This window comes from Drosophila ficusphila, unplaced genomic scaffold, assembly GCF_018152265.1.
Source record: "Drosophila ficusphila isolate 14025-0441.05 unplaced genomic scaffold, ASM1815226v1 contig_286, whole genome shotgun sequence".
Taxonomy (NCBI): Eukaryota; Metazoa; Arthropoda; class Insecta; order Diptera; family Drosophilidae; genus Drosophila; species Drosophila ficusphila.
Genome location: NW_025064189.1, coordinates 3,615,350 through 3,643,186, shown reverse-complemented (window position 1 = coordinate 3,643,186; position 27,837 = coordinate 3,615,350). Strand labels below are relative to the sequence as shown.

Here is a 27,837-nt window from a genome sequence, read left to right as displayed (position 1 = left end):
CTAAAAAGGGGTGCAAAATTGAAATAATACATAAAGATGAAAATCCACCTGATTTAGGTTCATAACCTTTTATTCTCCTACCAAACAACAATTGATTTGTTTTTTTTTTATGTTTTAAAGTTCTGCAGTGATTGTTTTTATTAATGTGTACTTTTCTGCATCTTCATTACATTTAGCAATCAAATCTTATAAAACTCTCTTGATTTTATGACAACCTTTTAACATTAAAACGTATTTATTATATTTTTGCTTAGCTTTGACTAATTTAGATTTAGATTAAATTTTCCTAATAAAGCTGGGTGTTAAATTGATTATCAATTATTATATCTGAGTAAACGCACCTGATGCAGAGCAGTGAGTCCGTCCACGTTGGCCGTGTTGATGTCAGCTCCTTGATCGAGCAGCTGGACGACCTCATCCTTGTCGCCGGAGAGACAGGCGGCAAGGAAGACGCAGCCGGAGCTGAACTTGATCCTTCGGCCGTGCTCGTGGCGGGGAGTGGGAGCGGCGCGGTTGGTGTCCGACTCCTCCCAGCGCTTCAGCTGCTCCGCCCGCTTCATCATCGCGGAATTGTTACGTGCGTCCAGCGAGGACATCTTGGTGATCCTTTCTAGATGATCCTTCCGATAATCCTGCTATTCGATGCAGAGCGCGTGCTCTGTGAGATCAACCTCTCCAGATATATCGTGTTTATGGGCTCGCTGTTTTCAATTTTTTTTTTTCTTGTTTTTCTTATTGCTTAATTGCGTTTTGTTTGCACTGGGAATTTGATTTTGATTTTGCACTATTTATAGAAAATGCTTCACACTTTCGATTTTCGATCACAACTACACATTTGCTGTTTGTACTGCTGCTGCTTCTTCTCCTGCTTGCTGATTATTATTATTTTTCGAATTTTTCTATTTTCCGTGCGTGTGTGCGAGTATGTGTGTTTGCTTTATCAGCCAACTTCTTGGCGTTTTCTTTTCCACTCACTCACACTTCGGCAATCTGGAACGATCCCTCTCCCACTCTCTTGCAAAACAACGCTATTTGTTGTTGTTTAACGCGCACCTTTGTTGTTGCATTGGGTGAATAAAATACTTTTTAAAAGCGAAAAAGAGGTACAAAAAGGGTGCATAATATACAGCTTGTAACTTCAAGTTGAAAATATTTTAGAACAGCTTTAATTTTAATTTTAAAAATTTTAAACTAAAGTGTAAAGCAAACATATTTTCATATCAATTAAAAACACTTGCGGGCATTTTTACAGCCGCTTGTTTTTTTCACTTTGTTTATCATTCTCCCTTTCGCTCTCTTTCTCTCTCTTTTGCGCACTCACACACACCCATGCATCTAGGGCCTGCATACGCGCTCTCCGCCTGCCTGCTTTGAGTGTGTGTTACCAATTTGACATAAATTCAACAGCCGCGACGCTGACGTCTCGAGTAAATAGAACGAAAATGGAAGCCGCGTATTTTTTCACGCACCAAAATTCATGGCTGCTGTGATTTTATGTAATTCTGCAAGCTGGCGAAATGCATTAAAGTCCTCGAAATTGCGAATGTAATTATGTAAAGGCATTTTTACATCGCCCCACTCCATACACTCGCACACAGCCACACATACGCCGCACACGCACGTAGAGAAAAATGGATTGCAGTAGAAACTTTTCACATACACCGAAAAGCCAACCGAAAAACGCACCTTTCCCCGCGAAATTCCCAGATTTTGGGCAGCTTATTGGGGTTTACTGGCTGCGGGACGCTCCGCAGGGTAGCTCCTCATCCGAGAGGCACTGGTATTTCACTTTATTTTGCATATTTTCGCAGGCGTTCAAATCGAATTTCTTCCGCACGAAGTTCACAGACCAAAAATTTTTGACGATATAACTAGAGGTGGAGACACATCGATGCCACAATAAACAATATCGATGTTTTTAAAGCACCGTAAGTATCGATATTTGTTGTCATCGATGTCTATTGGACAAAACTCACATTTCTACAAGCATTTGTATATGACTTACAAATCAAATCGTTGTATATTATTTTGTTTGGGATGAATGTTTAGAATGATAAAATTTTACTGATATAGTGAGGAAACCATAATTTGTATAAACTATGATTTAAAGATAAGTCAAAAAGTCATTTCGCTCTCCGTTATGTACATGCGATTTGAATAAATTTTTATTTCAAACCAATTTGTTCCGCCATGACACCTCTAGGTATAACGGTATGACCAGATGGTAAAATCTCGTTCACCAAGCTAAGCTGCCCCCTAAATTCGCATCACTGGTATGAGGTTGGTTGGAAACTCGGGTACGAGGCACTTGTTTTTGGTGGTTTTATCCGCTATGAAGTAGGACCCGGATAGATATTAATAAAATTTAATTTAACAAAAGGTCATATGATGAATGATTTTCTCTTAATTTAATATAATTATTTGTACGTTGAAGAACTTAGTTTCTATCGGATTCGCTTGTTGTATTTAAAATTTTAACGCGCTACTTTGATAATAAAAAAATACTAAAATCAGTGTGACCCCAGGAGAATATATTCACAACTAAGCCCAGGGCTACATTTGTAAAAGTTTACAGTTGTAACGGTTTTATACCCCTAATTTGAAATGTAAAATTGTGCATGCAATAAAAATTTAATAAGAGATGTTATTTAAAAGAGAATACTATTAGGAAATACTCCGTTTTGCATCTTTTGGTTGAGAGAGATATAAAAGTTAGTGAGAGAGCAGTTGATGAACCCACCCCCCAAAATATTGCGCATCGCTTGGGCGGCAAAAACTATTTCAACCGTTCCGCCCCGCTGATTCTCTCTTCCTCTCTAGAAAGCCAAGCAAAACAAAACAAATGAGAACGCAAAACCGACAAAAGCAAATACCCATAGGAAAGTAGGCTAGGCGGCTCTATAAAATAGTTTTTGTCTAGTCGCAGCATGACACTCAAACCCACCGGTCGACGCATGCACCACGCCTGAAGTAATTTATTTCTGCACCTTGAAAAATTGCAATTATCGAAGCCTTTTTAAGTTTCTTATCGTGCTGTGATAAACGTAAACAATTCTGACGGTCTAAGTAACCAATGCGATAAGCTGATACGTTATCTCTTCTAAAATGGCTCTGGTAAGTGTTTGTTCAGATTGTTTTTTGTTTGTTTTTATTTTTTAAACAATAAAGACAGGCATTTAAAAAATATTCCGTAGGGATACTGCGTCATTTGTTTGTTTACATTTTACATTTTTTTTTAAATGTTTAAGATTTTTAAAGGTCCTTGAAGGGTTAAAGGGTTCAAAGTAGTTTTGTTTTCTTATTTTTATTGCATACAAGTAGGCGCTCTCAAACTCCCTTTTTCTCTTCCTCACTCTCCTTTTTTGCTTCTCTTTCTACAACACTTTTGTTGTATTCCTCTTCATTCATGTCCTCAGTGACACGAACACCCCTTGGAAAATGCACTCAAAATTTTGCTCTCTGGCATTTTCCAGTCATTTCGAAACCGTTTGCAATCCAGAATCGTCTCTCTCTGTCTAGTCACCTCCCAACCCACAGCCCCCTGAAATTTATCTATCCTACTCTGACGCATATATGGTCTACCCAAAGGGATATTATCTTACTGTACATTCTAGACTGCTCAATTGTACCTTTTATCTCCGCCGATGCTGAGCATCGCATTTCATTCATGATGAAACCAACCCGACGAACCCCACCCCATTGGTTGAACCCACCCACTCATTGAACGCGACTAGCTAGAATTTTCCTATTTTTAATTACCGCTCAATGTCATTTCCATTTACAGTGCTGCGTAGGTTCAAAAGATTGATGGGTTTTGCCTATAAAATCAGCTGCTTACCTCACTCATTTTACTAGAACAAAATTCTATTTACCTCGTTGCATCTGCATTGCGTCATTAGGTGCTAAACTTAGCCAACAAAACGAAATATTTTTGCTCGTATTTACTTCCGTTTTAGCTGGCGCCACAATCTCTTAGAAAGATAAGAACGCATTTTTTATGAACCAGATGTCTTAAACAGTTGTCATAACAATTTGTAATCTTTTCCAAATAACAGTGACTGACTTTCTCAAGAAACTTACGTGTCTTATTCATAAAAATTTATCAACTAAGCCGCAAGTGAACTAACAAACAATAAGTCTAATGTTAGAAGCTTAGGCATTTTATTTCTATAAAATATTTTACTTATATGTTTGCAAAATTAACTAGATATCTTTAAAAAACTTTAAACATAAAAAAATGTATCTATTATTAAAATCCACATTCAGTAGATAGAAATAAGCATTTAATAATTTGCCTTACATTTTGTCGAGCTTGTTATAAAATATCGAATAAGAATTTTAAAATAAAATGATTGCATGTATTTATTAGGAATGTTTTAAACTAATCAGCAAATCAATTATGTTATTTTTGGTGTGCGTAAAACAAAGGAATTTCCGAAAATAATCATTTAATCAATGTCAGAGGCAAGTGCAATTTAGCGATAAGTTAAATTGAAACCAAAGTCCTAGTGGCAATAGTTAAAATCATTTATGACCTCACACTTTTTTTCGGATTTTTTTTAATCTCATAACTTTGATTAGGTTCATTAAATTTGCAATAGAGATAAAGTTGTCTAAAACTTAAAGGAAGACACTACTAATATTTAACAGAAATATACCTCTTATTTTCCTAGTCTTAAATAACTATATGTACGTTATTATTATACTTGATTTCAATCTTTTATTCCATCATACGACCCTTTTATTAGCTTTTAAATAAATAAAACAAAAATTAACACTTAAAAAGTAAAATATGTAAATTAAAAAGAATGGAACTTTTATTCATATACATATTACTTATTTATGAGATCAATTTAGAATCACTCCAAAAATAAGATGTTATTCATTTCCTAAATATTCGTTTCGTATTTAACGAAACGTGTTTTTAAGCTTTGTGATGCATAGCAGAGTTCAATTATGACTTCAGTTGTATTCGGTCATCTAAAAACTGAGCCAAGACTTTGTTGGATTAAGATTAATCTTAATAGCCAGACATACATACAAGGTATAAAAGATCCCTTTATAAGGACTTTTCGTTTGACAGCAACAGATCCGCAGGACACCTTAGTTCGGCTGGCTCATTATTGGGCTGTACCCCAAAGGATCCTGACAAAGGATCGACGGCAGCTGGCGACGTCATGTGCCGCGATCCTTTCACTGGAAGCAGGCACAATAAGGACGAGGAGCAAATGGCGGTGGCTCCGCTTTTCGGCGATCCTCTGATCGGTTTATTGTTGCCCGACTCGCTTGCAGCTGCCGGCACACGTCCTCCTGGATTGTCGATCTAGTTTTCGGGCCCTGATTGAGGCAGGTAATTATATGTGAAAAAGTAGAAAAGGGACCGACAGGCAGCACATGTTGCAATAGGCAAGGGGCAATCTAATCGAATCGTGCCCAACTCGCTGTTATGACACCTTTTGCCAATTGCCAATTGCCGCGCAAAAGAAGAGAATGCAAAAATGGCCAAAACAGGTTTTCAGCCCGCTGGCTGCATTTGGCTGTCAATTAAAAGCCACAGACAAACTTAGTAACAAGCAGCACACAAACGTTACAGTCAAACGTCTTTAAGTTGAACCTATATATTATTATACCATTTTGGTAAATATTTGAAGGTGGATTCGCCACTAAAATACCTAAAGATCGCAAGTATCTGAAAGTTTACTTATCTGAAAGTAATAGATACTTTTCCGTAATAAATTAATATTGGTTTACAAATCTTATTTTTAAACTGCTACAAATATAAAAAATGTTTTAGTATTTAACGCTCTTGTAACTAATAAAATATGTAAGGATATTTCTCTATTTGTATTTATCTTAGATACAGAAATTTTTAATATGTAAATTCTTTTAAGATTTAATCTAGAAAACCTGTTGTAGCGAATAACTACTGTGATTATTATAAAGTGTATGGGTGAGCAATCAAAATCACAATAAGCAGCAGCACCAACAAGAACGGGGCGAGTGCAACAACTTTAAAAGGCCTTGCAAGGCCGTTCGGCTCTGAGAGAGGGATTTTTTTTAGCCTAAGCTTGTCCGGCGAGATCCAAACTCTGTGTGGTCAGCGGAGTGATCTTTTGAAACAGAAAAAGCCGAGTTACTGACGGCGCTCTGCCACCATCCACAAATAGAATATGTTGCCGCCAGATTTTCGTTTAATTTCCACCAAAAGACCGCCGGCGATAGTGTCGCCTTGCAACATGTCAAAGTCGTCTAGACTTTGCATTTATAGGCAAATTTCTCAAATGCGTCGCGACATCTTCGTGGTAAATTTAGCTGGATGTATTTATAAAATCCGAAAAGTTCAACCCGTTAGCGGGCGGACGCTATATGCACATGTCGCGCACCGTCGCCAAGGCACTTTCCATAAATGATTCAAACTTGGAGATCTTTTGTATTTCAACAGTTGAACGTGTCGGAATTTCCTTGGCTATTATTACTCAACTACAAAAGAGCCTTATCATGGGGCTCTAATTAAAAGGAAGTTGTTCTTAGATTGCAAATATGTATTTATCGATAAACCATTGCAATCTACTCGTTCTAAGAACACGCGAAAGCACGTAGCCAAAGATCCTATCTTAAGGCCCTCAACTTTACTTCATTATTAAAGAATTTATATACAGCAAGCTCATCACAATACATAATAAAATGCGATTTTTTTTTTTTAAATTTTCCCATATCCTTGTACAAACTATTTTTAAATCATTAACTAAGAACATACTTTTTTCAGAGATTAAATATTTTTTACTTTGTAAGCATTACTGTTTAGAAAAAGATACTTTTTAACGATAAGATTGGCTCTATCAAAGACTGCAAACAGATAGCAAAAGGGTTTGTGCAGCTCAATGGAAAAAGCTTCATTAACAAAATGATTATTTTACAATTTTCCATTGCAAAAAACATCTGTTTCTGGCAAAACTGTTTGTGTTAGGGTTAACTTTACGGTTTTTTGTGATAAGAACTGCATATACAGCTGTCTTTTGGAAATTGAAGAACAGACAGGTAAACCCAAAAATGAGAGTGGGAAGGTGGGGGCGGAATGAGGTGCATACACAAAAAACTGCAGCTGGTGTCTGCTCCTGCTCTTTCTTTCTCTTTCTCGCGCCGTCTGGAAGGTGCATTGACACGCGCCGTTTCCATCGCTCGGCGCATGTTCCATGCTCTCTTCCAGGAGCATAAAATCAATGATCCTGGTTGCTTAGTCTGCGGGTGGGAAAGGGACAGCAATACTTCTGACAGTTGTACGGTTATTACGGCTTGCGTACTAATACTAGTCGTAGTACAACAACACTATGCACTTGCTTTTAGCTTTACAGAGTTTAATTTGCGCTCAATAATATATTGGCTTAAAAATACATAAATATTTACACACATATTGTTGTGCATTGCCTTCGCTAAAAGGTTTTTTTTTCGTTACAAAGGTTTTTTCAAAACTTCAGCTGCGAGAAAAGGCGGAATGGGCCGCTGCATTCAAAATATCCCTTCCTTTTCTTACTCAGCAACCAAATGCGAGTGCAATATGGGTCTGTCTCCTTCACTGACAGTGCTGGCGAGAGGATCTTAAAATAAAACCAAAACTAGCTAAAACGATATAAGCTGCGAATAATTTGCAATAATTTAATTTAAATATAATTGTATTTTTCAAAAATACACCTATTCTAGAGCCATTAAAATATGTGATAATAATGATAATTTAATTTTAAAGATGAGCTCCTGTAATAAGGATATTTTACCCAACTACAAATTTGACGGTTAAAAAAATAGCCAGATCGGCGATTTTCCAGCCATTCCCGGCATCGCTCACAAAACGGTTTCGGCTGCCTTTCTCGCGTTCGTTCGCGTCAGTTCGTAAACGCAACTCAAAACGTAAAGAAGCAATGGATTACTGAGCTATTTTTAGCGCTCTCTCGACTTAATTTTCATTTGCATTTAAAGTTAGAATAAAGTACAAAAAAAAGTATTCAACGGACTCAATTGTGATAGTTGGCTTTGTAATTTTTGACAACAACAGAACGTGAACGATAAGAAAGAACGTGTGCTTGTTTAAGTGTGACATCGTTGTGTTTTTCCGTTCATATTGTTCACGGAAAATCGATAGAGACTGTGAAAGCGCATTATAATACGATTTCCACATCGTCGAATCTCAATCGCAGAGGAAATTTCCAGGGGAAACTTGAGTTTTTCAAGAAAAAGAGAAAAGCTGTCGAGGTGAGCTAAAGTCCATAGTGTAGTGTATTATTTTGTGTACCCAAATTTATTTAACCCCAAAAATTGTAATGAAAACGTGACATCAGAAGGCAACAGAGCTAAAGTTAACATATATTTTTATTTGCTTTTGCTCGTACGTTCACATACACAGTCTTATGTTTCGTTGGCTATCTGGCGTTTTGTTGTGTGTTCCCGTTTCGTTGGCGCTGTCCCGCTCGCACTTCAAGACCGCAACGACTTGTTTCATAAAAAGATGGCGACCGTAGAGTTGCTAAATACTCGCTGTTTTGTTTATTGCTAATTATTTACAAAATTACGAATTTTAGCTTACACAGCGAATTCAGAGAATTTTGTCTGTTTTGGTAAACACAAATTTCAATGACGCACGATTGTTGGCACGCTTTTCAAGCTGTCAAAAAGTAAAATTTTCAGCCATATGGCAACCCTCTTTTAGCACTGAGTGATTTTATACGAAATTCCACTCCCCACAATTCCCCAGCGATCAACGTTTAAAAACAACATTCTCAATTGGGTATGATGTGGAAGAAAAATAAGGGGCGGTTATTGTACTATACAATGCCATTAATTTTGTATTCATCCGAATTTCGGAATACGCAATACGCTGTATTCGTCTACGGATAAAATTAAGCGATGACTACAGCAACAAAAATATTCCAGTTTGCCGAATTTTTAGCAAATTCGAAGGTCACAATATGTGTCATCTATTCAGCAGTAGAACTCCATCCGGTTCTAATTAAATCTAATTTGTTTGTTCCAACATGAGAAGCCATTTCGGATCACCACTGTAAGCGCTGAACATATAATTTAAAAAAAGTTGATATATTATAAATTACGGATTATTGAATTAATACAATTAAATAAAAGTAATTTGTAATAATATATGTACATGTTTTTTTTCATTCGATATTATTTATTTACACTCCCACTTTAAAAATAAATTGTTCAAAGATATGAAACATTTTTATTCGTGTATCGGAATAAACAGATGACGCGTCAGTTTGCTTGGCATATGTATACCAATGCTTTACTCCATACGATATACGATTACACTATGTGTAAGGAACTTCCTCTTTTACGCACACACTCACTCGCATAATCCGGACCCAACCCACCACCACCGATTCCGGGCTATGGAGCATTAGCTTCTTTGTCTGACACATCCGCTTCCAACGGAAGTGGTGCACTCATGCGTGTTTTAGACTCTGCAGAAATGAAGAGAAAAAGAGGCGAAGAATAATGGTGATGTCGAGAAACCATGGCCACAGAGACGGGCTCAAAAAACCGTTTGAGCTGTTGCCAATTTTCACAATGCTTTTTTCGCGCGGAGTGCAGTTTTTATTTTTGCGCGCTGTGCCGCTTTTTATGCTTCATTGCTTTGAACTTTTGCGTCCGTTTTTCGCCGAACAAAGAGAAAGTCTCGCCAGTCTCTCAGTTTCTCAAATTGAGCTGAGCTTAAATTTTCAGCTCAATAAAGTCCAACTTCCATTTCTCAAATATCCTATATTGGATATTTTTGTAACCCTAAACTTTAAAGTTATTTTTTTAATTTTCCTTATAGGGTTTCGATTTATGGATGTTGTGCCCTGTATTATTCGCAGGCAACGTTGCAGTCCCATAACTTTATCCAATATCACCGCACCCACACACCATCGATGGTGGTCCCTGCGCCCACATTTCCCACTCCCACGAATCGGATCGAGACGAGTCGAGACAATTCGTTAATAAAACGATAGATAAGGTGCTTAATAAACAACAAACAGTTCTCACGTAAATGCTGGGAGTAGAATTTTTCCGAAATTAGAGAAGTTCTATTGTCTCCTCTGTCCCGAGTTTCATTTGTTATCGCCAGCAGACGCGACGGCAATCAGCACATGAATGGAAATGGACCAGGGCGGCTCTCTCGAAAGGAGAGTTGGGGGAAAGAGGATTGAAACAAGACTAAGCATAAGAAGAAGAAAATTACTTTTCGGAATTCCCGGAATTCTCGATGCCCTCAAGCTGAATCATCTCGTCGCGTCCACGACCTTTGAGCCTGGACCGCGTGAAAAACGACCTTTCAACCATTATTTCCACTAACGAGGCCCCCGCCTTCTACTTTTCCATGAGATCGTACCCACATTCCAAGTCCCATAGAGATGCTGTGGATGATAAATGCTTTCCCAGCTCGCTCGCACACAAGTTGACTTCGGGTTTGAGAACAATTTTCCTTTGGTTTTTCCACGAAGATACGCTGGCGGCGTCGGCGGCTCTGCGGCTTTGAACTAAGCCGCCGTTAGTTTTTTGGACAATCGATCAATGTTCAATAGGCAAGAGTGAGAAGAGGAAGGGCACCAGAAAGGGATAGAACCATATAGTCAAACCGATCGAAGTGCATTCCTTAGCAGCAGCTCAGATCGGGGCACATTTATTATGATTACAATATTGCCCTTTGTTGGCCAGCATCCCAGAATTGTTGGTGATGTTATTGTTGTTCCATCTCTGTTTTCTTCTCGTATTATCGACGTCGGCGGTCGTTTTGTTGTTGCTGCATTTCTTGGAAGGCCACAACACGCACGCACACACACACATTCATTTGGTACGCACACAAAGATTCCTGGTGGAGATCATGCAAGAATGTTCTTTGTGTGTATTGCATTTATTTATTTTTCTGCAGTCTCCGCTTCTTCTTCCTACTCGGATTCTTCCACTTTAAATTCTACCTCTTCTCTTCTTCTTGAGTTCTGAGCACGACGATGACGACTCATGGAGCAGTGGGGGTATCTCCCCTCTCGCTCTGGAGCGTCCCCCTCTTTTAACCCTAGCTTGGCGATGTTTTTGTTGTTCTTGTTGTTGTCGTATCTGGTATCACCACATTCCAATCTCGGTTTTTTGTCGAAGACAACAGCAACAACAAAAAGAATGGTAAAGTGTTTATAATAGCTTCCCACAGTCGGAGCTCATGTCTCCGGGGCTCCCAAGGTATGATCAAAACAGCTGTGGTCAATCAAATAGTACAGCGAGGTGTATTTCTTTAAAAACATTCGTCTTTATTCGTAACTTTATTGAAATTCAATGTTCAAACTTAAAAATCGTTACTTTCAAGTCCATATTAATTTGAATTAATAGAAACCATAAGAGCAAAAACTGTAGAATAGTTTTTAATTATTAGGGATTTCTGATCATTAAGGTAATTTTTTTTGCTTATAGACTTTTGCTGCAGTTCTATTGGTTTACCCTCTTCTGTAGTTACAGAACTCAGACCTTTTCCACGGTTTTGGACCTCTGTGGTTACCTTCACTTACGACAACGACAACAACAGCAAAACTCCAATCACTCGGGCCCAGCTTGGCTTACAGACTGGGAACTGAACGGAATGAACTGACCCGGCTGGGCTTATTCCAATCAGAAAACTCGAAAGGCAGCTCCAACTACCATGCCGCTCCACTCCACTCCACTCCAAACCCAACTTCGACTCCGCTTTAATATTCTGTGGCGGAGTTGTAGAAAAGTTGCCCGACTGCATTCCATTGTAGGTTCGTTCGTTCGTTTTGGTTTGGTTTGCTTTGGTTTGGTCTTGTCTTTCGTGATCGTGTGTTCCTCTATGTTATTTTTTTCCCCATTTTCTGTTTGTTGCCTTGCCTTGCCTCCTGGACCTAGCCTTTTGCTGTGGTGGCCTTTGGTTATGATTTTCTTGGCTGTGGAGTGGCATTTTCTTCTGGTCTCTGGGATTGTTGTTGTTGTTGTAGTTGTTGTTCTCATGCCATTCATCCACCGCCCAGGAGGCCTTGTCTTCTCAGTCGGTCTTCGGTTGGTGTTGGGTGAAGGCGCTGCTCGCTCAATTTGTTGCAGTTCCTTGTTTCCCAGAAAAAGTTAACTTAGTTTACAAAAAAGTTTAACTTTAAAGTGCAAAGTTTTTAAAGTTTTTGGTCTCTTGAACGAAACTGGTAAGTTTAAAAAAAAGTACCTTGCATATTCAGTGAATGCAAATGCCAGGCTTTTGAACTTTCCACTCAATTTCCTGATAGCTACATACATAGGTCGAAATTCCAATAGTCGGCTTGCATTACAATTGTTAATGCGTTTGGCATTCCACAATAACAAATAACAGACGTCGGCAGAGGCAGCTGTAATTGCACTTTGTACTGGCTAGAAAAGCAAAACAAATAATAATGAGGGAGGGCGATTTTGGAAGGCCGAAGCTACGAATACCCTATGACATTTATTTCTCTATGAACTATTGATAGATAATATCGATGATAAGCAATCTTCCAAGTTTCTGAGGTATCAAGATTGAAAGCAGAAAGAAGAATTAGTTGGATCTTTAGGATATTTAATATAAACAAATTCTGTTAAAAAGGCAATACCCGTTTTTAAGGGTAGACAAATTGCAATTACAATTGCAGACAGCATCTCAAGCTTTGTGTGTTGCACTGGTGACTGCTGCTCCACTTCAAAAACAATGCGCAATCTCTGCACGGAAAACAGACCCCATCCTTACTTAGCATCCCCTGATTCAGCATCATCATCGGCTATATAGTTCCACGGTATATATATCCCGAGCTCCAGAAGTCAGCAGCATTTGTAATTTACAATTGCTTTTGTTTCTGCTGCTGCACTTTATGTGTACTCTTTTATACTTTTATACATTTTTTTTTTTTTTTTGCTCTGCGCAGCTCTGCAGCTCCGTTTTCCCTGTGGTTAGTTGTTTTTCCCATTGATGGTTTCATCTTGGCACCACATGGCCGTCTCGCTTGCACCGCCAGCGTTGCAATATGCATTTATGCTGCGCTTTATGCTGCAAGTCAGGCTCCACACGGCGGTGGTGCGGTGGCGGTGGTGCTGCTGGGATGTGGAGTCGCCGAGTGCGCCGTCGCCAGAGTGGTTTGACTGCATTCCATTAAAACTTTCTCACAGTCGGCTAGCCTGCAGTGCTCCACACAACAGAGTGTGCATGGCAGTGCCAGCTAACCCAAACCCACCGATAAGTTCCCCGTTCCCTCTTCCCCCTTTTTGCACCACCATCAGCTCCAACCACCCGATCCTCCTCCTCCAGCTCCTCGTTGCAATTGTTTGGGCGAGTTTGGCTGGTTTGCGGTTGATATTTGGACTTTGAACGGGGGCCCAACTCTCAGCGGTCGTGCTGAGTTTTTTTGCTGTTTTCTGTTTGCTGGTGGCCCAGGCGAGTAAATGTCGAAAAACGGCTGTACAATCTCTTTAAAGGAGACCACCGCAGATTCAGTTTAGGTCCACAGGCATTAAGATAGCCACTGAATATCGATACAAAGCCAGACGATTGCCAAAAAGTTGATTGCTTTTCCAAAAACTCATTCTAAAAAAATAAAAAAAAAAAAAACAAATTTGTTTTTCAAAGATTAAATTACCCTAAATAAATAAATGAAGAGTCCTATATTTGTATAATAGAATTCTCTTAAAAATTTTGTTTATATATGAACTTTCCTTTAAAATAAATATCACTGCTTTTTTTTGAGTTATAGAATTTTTTATATTTTTTTTATGTACTTTCCTTAAATTATAATTATAGAACTAATAAATTAAGAATTTATAAAATTGTAGTTCACTGTAAAAAATGTCACTTACGTATGTGCTGCTTTTCCTGTCATTACTATAATTGCCAACTCAACAATTGACGAGCGATTGCCGTGTGGGTTGTTCTGTTCCTCGATTAGCATAGTGATTTATCTATTGCCGCCTTTTGTGACTACAAGTTTTTGCTATTATTATAGAAATTATTTGCTTTGCTGTGCTGTGCGGTGAGTCAGATCGATAATTGTTATCGTTCAACGTCGTCAAGCTGGCGCCAACCCACCGACCGTCCTGGCTTTTGCCAGTGGCAACCACCACCCACTCGAAATACACTCACTGCGATTCGGCGCAGTGCGAAAACGAGCGGTTGTAACATTGCGTACTCCTCGTATACACTACGTACATTTTGTTCAACCAGCAACTCAACTCGGGAGTTTTTCCCCGGAAAAGGAAAAACCACCCTCGGCTCTCAAGTGCGAGCGGGACAACTGATGTGTTTTTCCCATCATCTAAGGGCTCTTAAAGTTCGTTGATGCTGCATCTCCAGTTTCTTGAACTGCGTTTCAGTTTTTCCCCGCATTGTACATACACGCTCTGAAAAACGTAGAAGTGCCCACGATAAAAAGTGTCTACAGCTTTGGCAATAAATATTTCCATTATCTAAAGAAAGGTATTAATAAAGCGATAAAGTTGATTGAGCAGAGTTTTAATTTTGAAAACAAAGCAACTTGATAGGGAAATTCAATGCGTTGAATTTTAGGCATAAGCCCTGAGTTGATAATTTTCACCAAAATAATTAATGAGTAAGACATTTATTTTAAAGAGACTTAAACGTTTGGATTACAACTTAATTTATTTGAATTTTTGCTCCTTGAAAGAGAAACTTAAGCATTTTTTAATCATTTTTCTATAGGTAGTGTACTTCATTCTAGTAAAAACCTTTGCTCTGGAAATGTCAAGTGCGCAGGAATATAACTCATTCTTTTTAATTGCTACAGTGGTGATAAGTTATAAAACATAATATATATTTCTTGGAATTAAAGCAGGTTAATTTAAAAATAAAATTCTTAAGAAAAAGTCAAGGAAAAATCAATTAAACTTACTCTTATTTTTTTCTAATTTAATTAATTTTTAAGCACTTGCAATTTAAAGCTTCCATCCCTGAGTATTTTTTAAAACAACGTCACCTGATGAAACGCTTTATCAATAATTGCTTTGCTTTAGAAACAACCAGATGACGGTGTTCAGATTGCTCGCTATTTATTTCACTGCCAGTTGATTGTGGGCACTCAACGATGTCGTGTGCCTGAACTGCGTAGAGATCTCCAGAAGGAGCAAGAAGGCGGCGGTTTGGTGGGGTAGGGTCTTTGGATGAATATCTAGGTCCTTATCAAGCTGATAGCGCGCCTATCAAATGTCGGGTCGCATGGCGTAAACATTTATATTAATGGGTCTTCGTTCTCTATCTTCCATTTCAGTTTCGAGCTCAGAGGGAAGCGGACGGAGAAGCATTTAAGGATCAACAACAAACTATCAGAGATAACCACAATCAGAAGGCGGCACCATGGCAAATGTGGTAACCAACTTGCGGTACATTTACGGACCCGCCGCTCACGAGCTAACAGCAGCAGCAGCGGTACTCGATCAGGTGGACAACAACACGAACGCGTCGCAGCTCTACAAATACAACATCTACAACAGTGACAATATGAACGAGCTCAATCGCGAGGAGGCGCGCCTAAAGACCTTCATCAACTGGCCGCTCGAATGGCTGGACAAGCGCCAATTGGCCCAAACGGGCATGTACTACACCAACGTCGACGACAAGGTCAAGTGCTACTTTTGCGGCGTGGAGATCGGTCGCTGGGAGCAGGAGGATCAGCCGGTGCCCGAGCACCAGAGATGGTCACCCAATTGCCCGCTGTTGCGGCGACGCACCACCAACAATGTCCCCGTGAATGTGGAGGCATTGGATCGCATCCTGCCCCCGATCAGTTACGATATCTGCGGTGCCAACGATGCGACGACGACGGGTGTGGAGCTGCGGGAGCACGCCTACGCCGAGGGACGCATCCCCATGTCCCAGCTGATCCAATCGATCGGTGTGAATACAGCGAATGCAGCGGCCACGGTGGCCGGCATCGCCAACCCGCCGCCGATGAGCTCGATTGCTACCCAGGCGTCGACAGTGGCCACCCAGGCCAATGGCGATGTCCAGCCGGAGTCGTGTCGCACCCAAGTCGGCAGCGGCAATTATTTTCCCGAGTATCCGGAGTATGCCGTCGAATCGGCACGACTGCGCACCTTCGAGGCGTGGCCAAGGAATCTGAAACAGAAGCCCCACCAGCTCGCCGAGGCGGGTTTTTTCTACACGGGCGTCGGGGATCGCGTCCGCTGCTTCAGTTGCGGCGGTGGTCTCAAGGATTGGGACGACAACGACGAGCCCTGGGAGCAGCACGCCCTGTGGCTCAGCCAGTGTCGTTTTGTCAAGCTGATGAAGGGCCAGCTCTACATCGATACGGTGGCTGCGAAACCAGAGCTGGCAGCCGCCGACGAGAAGGAGGAGGAAAGTTCCGAGCTGGCCAGCAGCAATCACCACCAGCAGCAGGAGGAGACTTCGTCTGCCGGTCAGGAGGAGGCATCATCCGCTTCGGGGGATGTCGCCCCCTCTTCAGTGGCACCCACGGCAGCCTGTCGCATCTACGAGAAGATCCAGGAGGCAACCGCTGCGGCGGTGGCTCCTTCGGCGAGCAACAGTGGCTCCTCGACGTCATCGTTGGCCTCTTCGATACCCGAGGAGAAGCTGTGCAAGATCTGCTACGGCGCCGAGTACAACACGGCATTCCTGCCCTGCGGCCATGTGGTGGCCTGCGCCAAGTGCGCCTCCTCCGTGACCAAGTGCCCGTTGTGCCGGAAACCCTTCACCGACGTGATGCGGGTGTATTTTTCTTAAGATCCGCCTCCAACGCCCGGTCACAGGTCCTCAGATTGAACGTTAAGCGCAAGAGGAGAAAAAAGCCAGCGTTCAACAGGCGATCGCAGAGGCCAGCCACAAATATTACATTGCAGGATTCGAATTACAGATACAGCCCATTGCACCGGCCAGCTGTTGGGGCGTCCAATCTTGGGGAGCCCAACGTTGAGATACCCAAAAGTCGGCCGATGCCTTCAGTTCGAAAAAGAAACCTGCAATGTAATATTTGTGGCTGGCCATCGCGATCGCCTGTTGTTAAACGCTTCGTAAGCCTCCAATGTAATATTAGTTTAGAGCAGCACTTGTATGCGTTATTTATAATAAAACTAACATATTACCGAAAAGCCACTGTCGTTTGTCATGCGGGTGTGTGGATTAATTGGAAAAGGCGTTGCCCTCGATAAGTTTATGTGCGCAAGTTGGGAGAATCACCAAGGGGATTCCCCAAAAGCTGATTGTGCTCCACGAGTAGTTCCTCAACGAACGAATTGGATTCCGGAATTCAAGGCTACCCGTTTTAGTTTCCTTTTGTTATCAGTCAAAGTTTTAAAGATAAAGTTGTGTGACCCACAATAAATTCTTAGAATTTTTTTGCAAAGCAATTACCAAAAGAAAAGTAAGAGATTTTTTAATATACTTACTTTTTGGAATATAAACATATGCAAACAATTTTAAATTAAAAGAATTGAAAAATTGAATTTAAAGTTAGATTTTCAATTAAAAAAATAAGTAAATAAGAATTGATAAAAATGGGAAAATATTGGTCAAGCCCTTCAAGTTTCAAAAGGTAAAAGGCTTTATCGTTAGGTTTTCAATTAATAAAACAAGTAAATAAGAATTGATAAAAATGAAAAAATATCGGTCAAGCCCTCTAAGTTTCAAAAGGTAAAAGTGGCTTTATCGGTTCTAAGGGTAGGGAACAAATAAAGGTGAAATAAAATGACAATTTTTTTTGCCATTATCAAGGTTTAAAATTTTTATCTAAACTTTGTTCCGTATCAGCCGGTTTTGTTCAAGTTTTCTGTCGTAGCAGGTATTTTGAAAGGTGAAATAATCTTAGTCCAAACAATGGATTTGCACGTGTCATAATCTTTGTTGAAAGAGATCAAAGTAAAGAGTTCCTTATCAGTCATTGGGTTGATACGACCTGCAATTAATCATCACCCACGACTAAACAAAGTGCATTCAACTGCAATTAAAACTGCAGTGACAAATCTTTGCTCTTTGTTGCCGGTGTCGAGACGTAAAAATTCTGAAATTTCAGGTTTTTGACGTGTTTGCCTTATTTTTTTTGGGAGCTGAGACTCAGACTTATGCGCTTTCCACCTCATCAGATAAGCTTGCAGTGCATTTCAATTAGTTGAGTGAGTGCTTGGATCCGGTTTGGAATTAGCCAAGGTGAGAAATGCCTTACCCTGTCGTAAGTAAGTTGGACTTATCGATTGCATCACTAAATATGCATATGGATCTGCAATCCATTTGACTTCACACGTGCCAGGGTTTGATATTTACTATTACGAAACGCCTTAATGAATGAAACATTCGAGTGAATCATCCATCCTGTTCCCAGAACCGAAAGGAATGTCACCTCTATTTTCCACTGGGCTGCTAATATCAATACTCATAACTCGAATTACGTCTGACAGTCGATATTATGCAAATTGCTGATCTAGATTCCGCAGCAAGTAATCGTAAAGTCAGGCGCTGACCTTAGATTGCGTGAGGTTTTCAATTAAGAGGCGAAGGCCTAACTACGAGTAGAACTGCCTTCAACTTGTGTGGGAAACTAGGCTTTTTTAACCAAGCTCAGTAAAATTGTTTGTGTAAAAAATGGCTTTAAAAATAACTTAAACAGTATCTCTGAAATATAAATAAATTTAAATTCAACTGACTTTTTTAAAAACTGAAATGGTTTTCTAAAATGATCAATTTGGTTTGGGTATTAGATAAAGCTTCTATACAGTTTGGCTCTCCGATTTGCTTGCTTGGTATATTTCTTTGCCCTTTGGGTTGTGCATGTGCTGTAAGATGATAAGACTTTTTAAATATGAGAATATGGTTGAAGTAACGACTAAAGGGCTGTCCACTTGCTTAGAAACTTTAAATGAAACACACACTGAGAAAAAAACCCTTAACTTACCTTAAGTTTTATAAAATTAAACATATTCATAAATTTCAAAGTGTTAAAAAATCAAGCATGCACTTTAATATATCGTTTATTAAAATATAGAACTCAAATTATATACTCTTCAAAATAAATGGAACAATTCAAGATTGATGAAGTCCTTGTTTGCCATAATAAATGCCTTGTGGGTGTTAACTGATATGGCCCAATCCACAATGTTCGTATTGCTAAAATAGTCCAAGGCAACCACATTGGCGTTATTTCCCCAGGGGCCCTTTAGCCACTGATTAACCTTGGGATTGAGCACCGCCGCCCGCTCCTTGGCGGTCTCCAGCTTGTGGGCATTCAGAGTCTGCTCCATGCTCCTCACTGCGGTGAATATCCAGCCATCGTCGCGAACCGGCGAGTCTGGCTTCCTGCTAAAAAGCAGTCGCATGTAGTCCAGTGTCTGCGAAATGTTCATGAAGCTAGTGCTGAAGCGTCGCCACGACGGGCAGATAATATTCGATTCTGAAAGGAATCGGTAATCGGTAATCGGTGAAAATTCGATAAATTTGTGTTAGTCATTTTTAATTTTTGTTTCTAAATAATGTTTAGAAAAATATAAAATGTAGAGCGGGATTTCTTTACGATATTATCATACTATATAACTAGATTTCAATGTAAATGTGAATCTATTTAAAGCTTACCGTTTTCAGGATAAGGTAATTCCTGCGTGGGAAACAATATTACCAAGTGTTTCCCCTGCTGCTGTAAGTCCCCGAAATTTCTATCAGCACAGTGCTCATCTTTTGCCACATTGCGCTGAAAGGCCTCGTCACCGAGTTCCTGGCGAAGAAGTCGGAACAGCGAGCTGTAGATCTCCGGATGCTTGTAGAATCCAATTGGAAAGCTACTAAAATCCAGAACCACCATCTCCCCCGAACGCTTGACAAACTGATGAACATCTCGTAGGATTGCCACCAGAGGTGTTATCAGCATGTTCTCGTTGGCAATCCAGAAATTGTCGGAATCAGTTTCGGTGTTCATGTTTTTGTAGCTGTAAGAAAAACAATAATAAAATTCCATTAAAATCCTGATTAAAAGTTAAATATATAGAAACTTTTTTTCAAAAATAATGAGAAATTATGAAATCTAAATTAAAGTCTATCTTAGTATTATGAAAACTAATTTTCATTATTAACAAGATAGGACTTCTGACTTCAATTTATAAAAAAAATATAAAAACATTTGTTCTCTTAATAAACGAATGAAAACGTTATATAAAAACCATAAAATCTGAAATAAATGATATTATGCAATAAATTTATTCCTATTTTTTTCAACTAAAATTAGATTTAGTAATTTTTGAATTTTTTTTCAAGGAAAGCCCTACTTACCCTATGCTAAAATCCAGATAGCGAATGCCAAAGACGAGCTGCGACCAAATGTCGAATTGCTGGGCCACCAGGTAATCCCTGACCAGTATGGAACTGGACTTCTTGGAGCTGCCGGTGAAGGCACCCGAGGCATGGGTTCCAGGCAGGAAGATCTTCTTCAGCGGCACTTTGTTGAGGTACTTGATCTGCGTCATCCAGTTGGGCTGGATCTTGAGGCAGTCCACGGTGAGCAGTTCGGTGCCTTTGTAGCTGGCCACAAAATGCGGCAGGCACTTGCCCTTGGGATACCGGGTTGCAGGTTGCTCCTCCGAGTCCTGGCGATTCCATCCTCCAGGAAAACGCAGTTTTCCCAGCTTAATAGGAGTTATCATTTTCCCCGTACTATTTTCTATCCCATCGATACGCAACTCGGGCTGGAAATTTGAGGTCGTCGGATCCTGGCCATAAATGCCAATCCATTCGGGCGGTCCGTAGCAGTTGGGTCCCCAGTTGACCTCCAGAAAGGTGTCCTGCAGAGTCTTCCCAGTCAGCGAAACGGTGAGGTACACAGGACAATTTGCTGGAAAATGAGATAAAGATTTTAATTCATTTAAAGAGTAAAAATTTGAAACAAAACATCACAATAACACTTAAATAGTCAGAAAAAAAATAAACACATGTTTAATGCTTTATTCTATTGAAATATTTCCAGGGTTATCTAACTTATAAATTCGTGTAATCAAATTAAATTAAATCAAATTAGCAATACTCTATGCTAGCTTTAGTTTAAGCTCACTTTTTATTATGAATTGAAACACTCACCTTCTAGGAAACCAAACAGGAGAATCGACTGCAGCAAAGGCAGCATTAATATTTTCATTTTGATCATCTTTAAACTTGACACTAGAAGATTCAATTAGAAATTACGTGCACTTTGAATAGGTTTGGCGTGTTGTTTGCTCGGCAGCCAGTGCCGAATTGAGGCAAAAGATACATTTCTGAGCATCTGAGCATTTGTGGATCGCCGCTCGACAATTGAGTTAGTAGTTCACGCCCCCGCACCGCCCTAAACCATCTTTTTTCTGAGCGCATTAATTGAGCGCATTTTCGCATAGCCAGCTTTGTGATCGTTTGACCCGAGGAAGAAGGCTTTACAATTTGTTTTTGAAAAGTCTTATAAATGCGTAAAGGAAAGTTAAAAAAATAATTTTTAGGTATAAGTTTACTTTAGTGATTTTTTAAACAAATATTCTTTGCACTCGAACATAAATTTCGTATTTATCATAAAAAGTTACTTTCTCTTCAGAAGCAAAAAGCTGAACTTAATTGTTGCATTTAAGTATAGTATATATGTATTCATTTTAGTTTTGCCAGAAAAAAGTGTCGAGAATTGTTGGCTTAATTTTCTAAGGGCAGAGCCGTTGACAATCGCTCCAGGAACAATAGCGATTGTTGTTGCCACCACATCCGTGGTACCTCATCCTCAGGCATTCATTGGTCTGTTCGTTGTACCACCACATCTCCCTATTGGGATCACTATTACAACGCGGCAGATGGCGAACTCCTTCGTCTTTTCCATTGAGGCAGTCCTGTCGGCCTGTTTGGAAGCAAAATTAATATCAAGGATCAACACAAAAATATAGTTTCTACTTTATCAAAATATTTGGGGGCTTGAATACAATCAAGTTCCACGGAAACAAAATATGTATATATTTGATTTAAAAAAAAATAATTTGAAATTGGATTATGATATTTGTAGAAAATGTAATTATTTAATCTTCCCTGAATATTTCATTAAGAAATTTAATTGCTTTCTGTGGAAGATCTTTTTTTAAGGTTAGCCATATTTGATATGTTCTGCATGAGAATAATAATTCAGAGCACCCAGATATTAAGAAAATAATAATAATAATAAAATTCAACTTACGAGGAAGCCCCCGGCAGTTTTGGGCAGTTGTGAGGGCCACGTAAAGGACCAAGCAGGACAAAACCAGAAGGAATTTCATTTTAATGCTTCTTTAGCGACAATCGACTTAAACTGATTCTCCATAGAATGGCTTCGGCTTATATAAGGGTTTAGCGAACATTTCTTCAAGCTTTGCATTTTTTATTGGAGCAGAGACAATAAAATATATTTTCAGAACAGCCGATTACTTGCAGTCTTTTCTTTCTCAGTTCAGTTAACCGCAATCGATATGCTGTGCTGATCAACAATGCCCAATTTTGTTGACATTATCATTGATTGGTACACGTGGTACTTGGATATTATTGTAGGATAAATTTATTATTTAATCTAAAAAACTACAAATACCTAGTAATCTTTTAATACTATAATTTGGGACATTTACAGATGGAAGACATAAACATATGTACAGGATTTTTTTTATAACAAAATTTAAATTATAAACAACTTTTATTTTATGTCTAGTAAGTTTAGCTGCGAAGAATGTTATGCATTTAAATTTCTGCTGTTAGCGCAAAAGCCGAGACACAAACCAGTTGTTTTCCTTTTCCTTTCAAATTGTATTATATTTTTATAAAAACAAAAGCGAAGAAATTAAGAATGTTCTGATGGAAGCCATGCGTCGATATTATTAAACGATTTTGCGTAGTTAATCAATGAGATCTTTACAAAAGTTGGCTCTCAAGAGATAAAGGCATTAAGAATCATAAAAGCAACCAATTAAATGTTTTGTATACAACTATAAAGGCATCTTTTTTGCATATGTATTTTAAATCAGATAAAAATTTATATCTAAAAACAATAAGAAAGTCGAGATGACCAAAAGTATTTACTTGTAAGAATGTATTTATTTTATTCTGTATAAATATAAAATAATTCGTATATGTTTTGACACAATAAATAAATTTATCTCATGTACGACTGTCCATTTACCAGGGAAAAGAAGAGTTTTTCTCATACCCAGCTTTATGACCCGAGAAAGAAAACTTTACAATTTGTTTTTGAAAAGTTTTATAAATGCGTAAATGAAAGTAAAAAAAAATAATTTATAGATATAAGGGTCAATGGTTTACTTTATTGATTTTTTAAACAAATATTCTTTGCACTAGAACATAAATTTGGTATTTATCATAATAACTATCTTTGTCTTCAGAAGCATAAAGATGAACTTAATTGTTGCAGTTAAGTATAATATATATTCATTTAGTTTTGCCAGAAAAAAGTGTCGAAAATTGTTGGTTTGATTTTCTAAGGGCAGCGCCGTTCACAATCGAGCTTGGTGCAATAGCGATTGTTGTTGCCACCACATCCGTGGTACCTCATCTTCAAGCATTCATTGGTTACTCGGCTGTACCACCACATCTCGTTATTGGGATCACTAGTACAATGCGGCAGATGGCGAACTCCTTCGTCTTTTCCGTTAAGGCAGTCCTGCCGGCCTGTTTGGAAGTAAAATTAATATCGAGGATTAACACAAAAATATAAGGTATAAATTTTAAAATATTTGAGGATTTGAATACAATCTAGTTCCATGGAAACATAATAAATATTTGGACTTTCAAAAAAAAAATTTGAATTTAGATGAAAGAAAATTAAAAAGTTTGTATAAGATTTTATTGTTTTAAAACCGAACAATAAAATATTTAATTAAGAAATTTAATTGCTTTCTGTGGAAGATCTTGCTTTATAAGGTAAAGAAAATGTTGTTAGGTTCTAAATAGTAATAATAATAAAATTCAACTTACGAGGAAGCCCCCGGCAGCTTTGGGCAGTTGTAAGGGCCACGTAAAGGACCAAGCAGGATAAAACCAGAAGGAATTTCATTTTAATGCTTCTTTACCGACAATCGACTTAAACTGATTCCCCATAGAATGGCTTCGGCTTATATAAGGGTTTAGCGAACATTCCTTCAAGCTTTGCATAGATGATCATTAAGTTTTTTATTGGAGCAGAGACAATAAAATATATATTTTCAGAACAGCCGATTATTTGCAGTCTTTTCTTTCTCAGTTCAGTTAACCGCAATCAATCTGCTGTGCTGATCAACAATGCCCATTTTTATTGACATTATCATTGATTGGTACACGTGGTACTTGGATATTATTGTAGGATAAATTTATTACTTAATCTAAAAAACTACAAATCACTAGTAATCTGTTATTATTTTTATGTCTAGTATGTTTAGCTGCGAAGAATGTTATGCATTTAAATTTCTGCTGGTAGCGCAAAAGCCGAGACACAAACCAGTTTTACACTCTTTCAAATTTTATTATATTTTTATAAAAACAAAAGCGAAGAAATTAAAAATGTGTTAATGGATAGCTTTGACTTAAATAATTACCTTCATCAGAAGCTATGCGTAGGCTTTTATAAAAACCCCGTGATATTATTAAACGATTTTGCGTAGTTAATCAATGAGATCTTTACAAAAGATTTCTCTCAAGAGATAAAGACCTTAAGAATCATAAAAGCAACCAATTAAATGTTTTGTGTACAACTATAAAGGCATCTTTATTGCATATGTATTTTAAATCAGATAAAAATTTATATTTAAAAACAATAAGAAAGTCGAGGTAACCGTAAGAAGTACTTGTAAGAATGTATTTATTTTATTTTGTATGAATATAAAATAATTAGTATACGTTTTGACACAATAAATAAATTTATCTCGCGATAAATTGTACGATTGTCCATTTACCAGGGAAAAGAAGAGTTTTTTTAACTTGTTAAAACTTTTGGTAATACTGATTATAAATAAAATCATATAATTTTAAGGTTCTAAGTGCATTCCCTCTTACTGTTACCGATTTTTACATACATTTATTTTACGAGTAACTGGAAAAAATATATTTGCCTTAAAATATGCAGTAAAAGTGGTGCAAATGTCTCAACGGACAAGATCTTTAAAAAATTATGATATTTTAATTGCTTTCTAAATGATAAAAACGCTTATTTCATTCATTAAAAAGTTGAAGATAGAATTACAAAGCTAATTTGTATATTTAGAAGACCTCTCTACACTATTTGTCTTTAATAGTATTATTTTAAAGATTAGACAAATTTCTTATAATGTTTAATGCGCAAAAATAGAAAAGTTTTTGCACACACAAAAATTATTTCAAAAAGGACCTCGCAATTTAAATTAATGCCTGTTTTTGTCCTTTTAAAACATAAAAATTCTTCAAAGCACTGATAAGTGGAACATGTTTAACCTGCGAATACCCATATGCATAAATACCCCATTTCCTGTACTGTGTAAACTTTTAATTCAATTATAAACAAAAGCTGAAAAGCGGTAAAAAATTTTAAAATAGAGGTTACGTTTTTGTATCGATAAACTTGTGCAGAGCTATTGTTTAAAATCTAGTTTAAGCTTTTATAATCGTATCGTGTGTTCATAGAAAATGGTACGGGGACATAGTACCCTAATTTCAGAACTTGTTCCTATATAAGATCCGAAAATAGCCACATCAAACAGTTGAAATCAAACAGCTAAAAGCAAAACACCCAACATGAAGTGCCTTATGATCCTGGCCTGTCTAGCTTTCTATGTGGCCTATATTGAGGCTCAAAGCCAATGCGTCGGACGTCCTGGTAAGTGGGAAACAGAAAGTGAACAAGGCTGGAAAGGCACTCAAAAAAAAAATGTTTAGTTTTTCAGGTATGCACTGGCGGTCGGGATGAAGGTAACCGCAACGGGCGTTTTTGCGGAGTGACTTCAATGAACGAAATGTGGTTCTATAATTCCGGTGGCAGGAGGTGTGAGAAGATGAAGTACCACGGCTGTGGAGGCAACAACAACCGTTATTGCAGCGAGTCCGATTGCAGGGGCAAGTGCAGGCGTTAACTTTCCAACTTCTACCAGTCCCCCGACCTTGGATTTTGAGAATTGGAAAACTTAAAAAATTTAAAGCTCAATAATAAAGCAATGTTATTCTATTTTTTAAATTTGTTTTTATTTTTCTAATTTATGTATACCCCGCGTACTTTAAACCTTATGATGGCACTAAAATATTTGATCAACTATTTCCTAAGGCATTTAAACAATAGTTTCAAAAACTTAATAAAAATTAAAGTAGTTTAAATATTCATTATTACCTACATATCATATTTTATTTATGCAGCGTAGGTAAATTCTTTTGCTAGGTTTAAAAAAAATACAATTTTTCTTTTGCAAATCCAACAAAATATTTATTTTACAAAATTCACCTTTTTTAAAAAGTTTTATTACAATAATTTCATTAATTTATGAAAACCATAATAAATCATGGTATAATTTTTTGCTGCCTTAAAATATGCAGTGAAAGTAAAAATTTCTCAACAAACATGTTCTATACAAAATAACAATAACTTAATCGTGTTGATTTGCAAAGTCCAAATTCCGCAGGAAAAGTTTTCGCCCACTCCACAATTCTGGCAAAAGAAATTGTTGTTTTTTATTCATTTTATAGTATAAAACTAACGAATCCGATTTACAATAACTTAAAAGCACTGCTAAGTGGAACTATTTAACTTTCGAATATCCATATGCACAAATACCCCATTTCCAGTACTGTGTACAATTTAAATTCAAATGTGAACCAAAGCTAAAAACCGTTAAAAACTTTAAATAAAGGTAACGTTAATGTATCAATAACCTTGTGCTAAACTATTGTTTAAAATCTATTTCAAGTTTTTATAATCTTATCTTATGTTCATAGAAATTGATACGGAGTCATAGTACCCTCATTTCGCTACTTTTTTGCTATAAAAGGTCAGAAATTAGCCACATCAAACAGTTTAAATCAAACAGTTAAAAGCAAACCTTCAAAAAATGAAGGTTCTTTTGATCCTGGCCTGTCTGGCTTTCTCTGTATCCTATATCCAAGCTCAGACCTTATGCATCGGACGTCCTCGTAATTAGAAAACAAAAAGTGAACAAGTCTCAAAAGGTACTCAAAGAACAAAATGATTAGTTTTGCAGGTATGCACTGGCGGTCTGGATGAAGGTTACGGCAACAGACCTTTTTGCAGATTTAATGTAAATTCCAATATGTGGTTCTATAATTCCGCGGACAGGAGGTGTGAGAAGATGCAGTACCTCGGCTGCGGAGGCAACAACAACCGTTATTGCAGCGAGTCGCATTGCATAACCAGGTGCAGGCCTTAACTTACCGACTTTCCGAATTAACAGTTAATCAGTTCCGTCCTTGCATTTTCGAGAGCTCCAAAAATTAAATAATAAAGAAATGTAATTTTATTGAAAATTTGTTTTTTTTTTGTATTTTATGAACACTCTGCGAATTTAAAACCTTATGGTTGCGCTTAAAAATTGATCATACTTATATTTTTAATCAACTAAATAAATAGATAGAATTACATTAACTTGGGGGTTATATCATAAAAATGTGAAAAAACGAAACCAAATTCAGTTTGAGGTATACCAATCCAAAATATGACATAATTTGTTTTTACTCTTTTTTTTCTGATCTAAAGATATTCAACAATATAAGTAAATATTCACATACGACCATAAGCTGGCTGTGTAAGTTGTATTGTGCTCAAAAATATTTTTTTTATTTGTTTTACCAAAACAAAAAGCTTTGTGTCATATGAAGCAAAAACTTACAAAGCAAGAAATATGGTATAT

The 27,837-nt window shown here is 37.9% G+C and overlaps 6 protein-coding genes and 1 long non-coding RNA gene across 32 annotated transcripts in view; 2 read left to right on the top strand and 5 right to left on the bottom strand.

Moving 5' to 3' along the window:
• Positions 1–1,920, bottom strand: part of LOC108089430 (protein phosphatase 1 regulatory subunit 12B) — a 30,929-nt gene extending 29,009 nt beyond the window's left edge. For 9 of the 23 annotated variants that reach the window (XM_017187656.2, XM_017187657.2, XM_017187662.2 and 6 more), the window contains exon 1: positions 342–1,053. In XM_017187656.2, the coding sequence (XP_017043145.1) occupies positions 342–596 (255 nt within the window). In that variant the 5' untranslated portion in view covers positions 597–1,053. Of the gene's footprint in view, positions 1–341; positions 1,054–1,660 lie in introns of those variants that run through there. The other 14 variants (XM_017187643.2, XM_017187645.2, XM_017187646.2 and 11 more) reach the window with 7 other exon arrangements.
• A 990-nt stretch (positions 1,921–2,910) lies between these two features.
• On the top strand, positions 2,911–16,836 carry LOC108089485 (death-associated inhibitor of apoptosis 1). 4 transcript variants are annotated; one of them, XM_017187764.2, is made up of 2 exons: positions 2,911–3,114; positions 15,267–16,836. In XM_017187764.2, exon 2 carries the CDS (start codon positions 15,353–15,355, stop codon positions 16,739–16,741), a length of 1,389 nt encoding a protein of 462 aa, XP_017043253.1. In that variant the 5' UTR covers positions 2,911–3,114; positions 15,267–15,352; the 3' UTR covers positions 16,742–16,836. The 4 variants fall into 4 exon arrangements, with proteins under 4 accessions (XP_017043253.1, XP_017043252.1, XP_017043254.1 ...); XM_017187763.2 differs by lacking the exon at positions 2,911–3,114 and adding an exon at positions 7,866–8,244; XM_017187765.1 differs by lacking the exon at positions 2,911–3,114 and adding an exon at positions 14,351–14,458.
• On the bottom strand, positions 12,558–14,237 carry LOC108089487. Its single transcript, XR_001771287.2, has 2 exons — positions 13,843–14,237; positions 12,558–13,573 (listed from the first exon to the last, which is right to left on the bottom strand). It is a non-coding gene; the product is annotated as an uncharacterized LOC108089487 (long non-coding RNA).
• A 2,126-nt stretch (positions 16,837–18,962) lies between the features above and the next one.
• On the bottom strand, positions 18,963–21,205 carry LOC108089317. Its single transcript, XM_017187494.1, has 4 exons — positions 21,068–21,205; positions 20,267–20,825; positions 19,577–19,926; positions 18,963–19,397 (listed from the first exon to the last, which is right to left on the bottom strand). The coding sequence occupies exons 1-4, from the start codon at positions 21,132–21,134 to the stop codon at positions 19,012–19,014; spliced, it is 1,362 nt and encodes a 453-aa protein (XP_017042983.1). The 5' UTR covers positions 21,135–21,205; the 3' UTR covers positions 18,963–19,011.
• Positions 21,206–21,651: 446 nt separating this feature from the next.
• LOC108089292 (kunitz-type serine protease inhibitor homolog alpha-dendrotoxin-like) lies at positions 21,652–22,254 on the bottom strand. Its single transcript, XM_017187469.1, has 2 exons — positions 22,173–22,254; positions 21,652–21,842 (listed from the first exon to the last, which is right to left on the bottom strand). Exons 1-2 carry the CDS (start codon positions 22,249–22,251, stop codon positions 21,652–21,654), a joined length of 270 nt encoding a protein of 89 aa, XP_017042958.1. The 5' UTR covers positions 22,252–22,254.
• Positions 22,255–23,456: 1,202 nt separating this feature from the next.
• On the bottom strand, positions 23,457–24,035 carry LOC108089291 (kunitz-type serine protease inhibitor tigerin-3-like). Its single transcript, XM_017187468.1, has 2 exons — positions 23,954–24,035; positions 23,457–23,647 (listed from the first exon to the last, which is right to left on the bottom strand). The coding sequence occupies exons 1-2, from the start codon at positions 24,030–24,032 to the stop codon at positions 23,457–23,459; spliced, it is 270 nt and encodes an 89-aa protein (XP_017042957.1). The 5' UTR covers positions 24,033–24,035.
• Positions 24,036–25,720: 1,685 nt separating this feature from the next.
• LOC108089289 (PI-actitoxin-Axm2b) lies at positions 25,721–26,055 on the top strand. Its single transcript, XM_017187467.1, has 2 exons — positions 25,721–25,802; positions 25,862–26,055. Exons 1-2 carry the CDS (start codon positions 25,721–25,723, stop codon positions 26,053–26,055), a joined length of 276 nt encoding a protein of 91 aa, XP_017042956.1.
• The last annotated feature ends 1,782 nt before the right edge of the window (positions 26,056–27,837 follow it).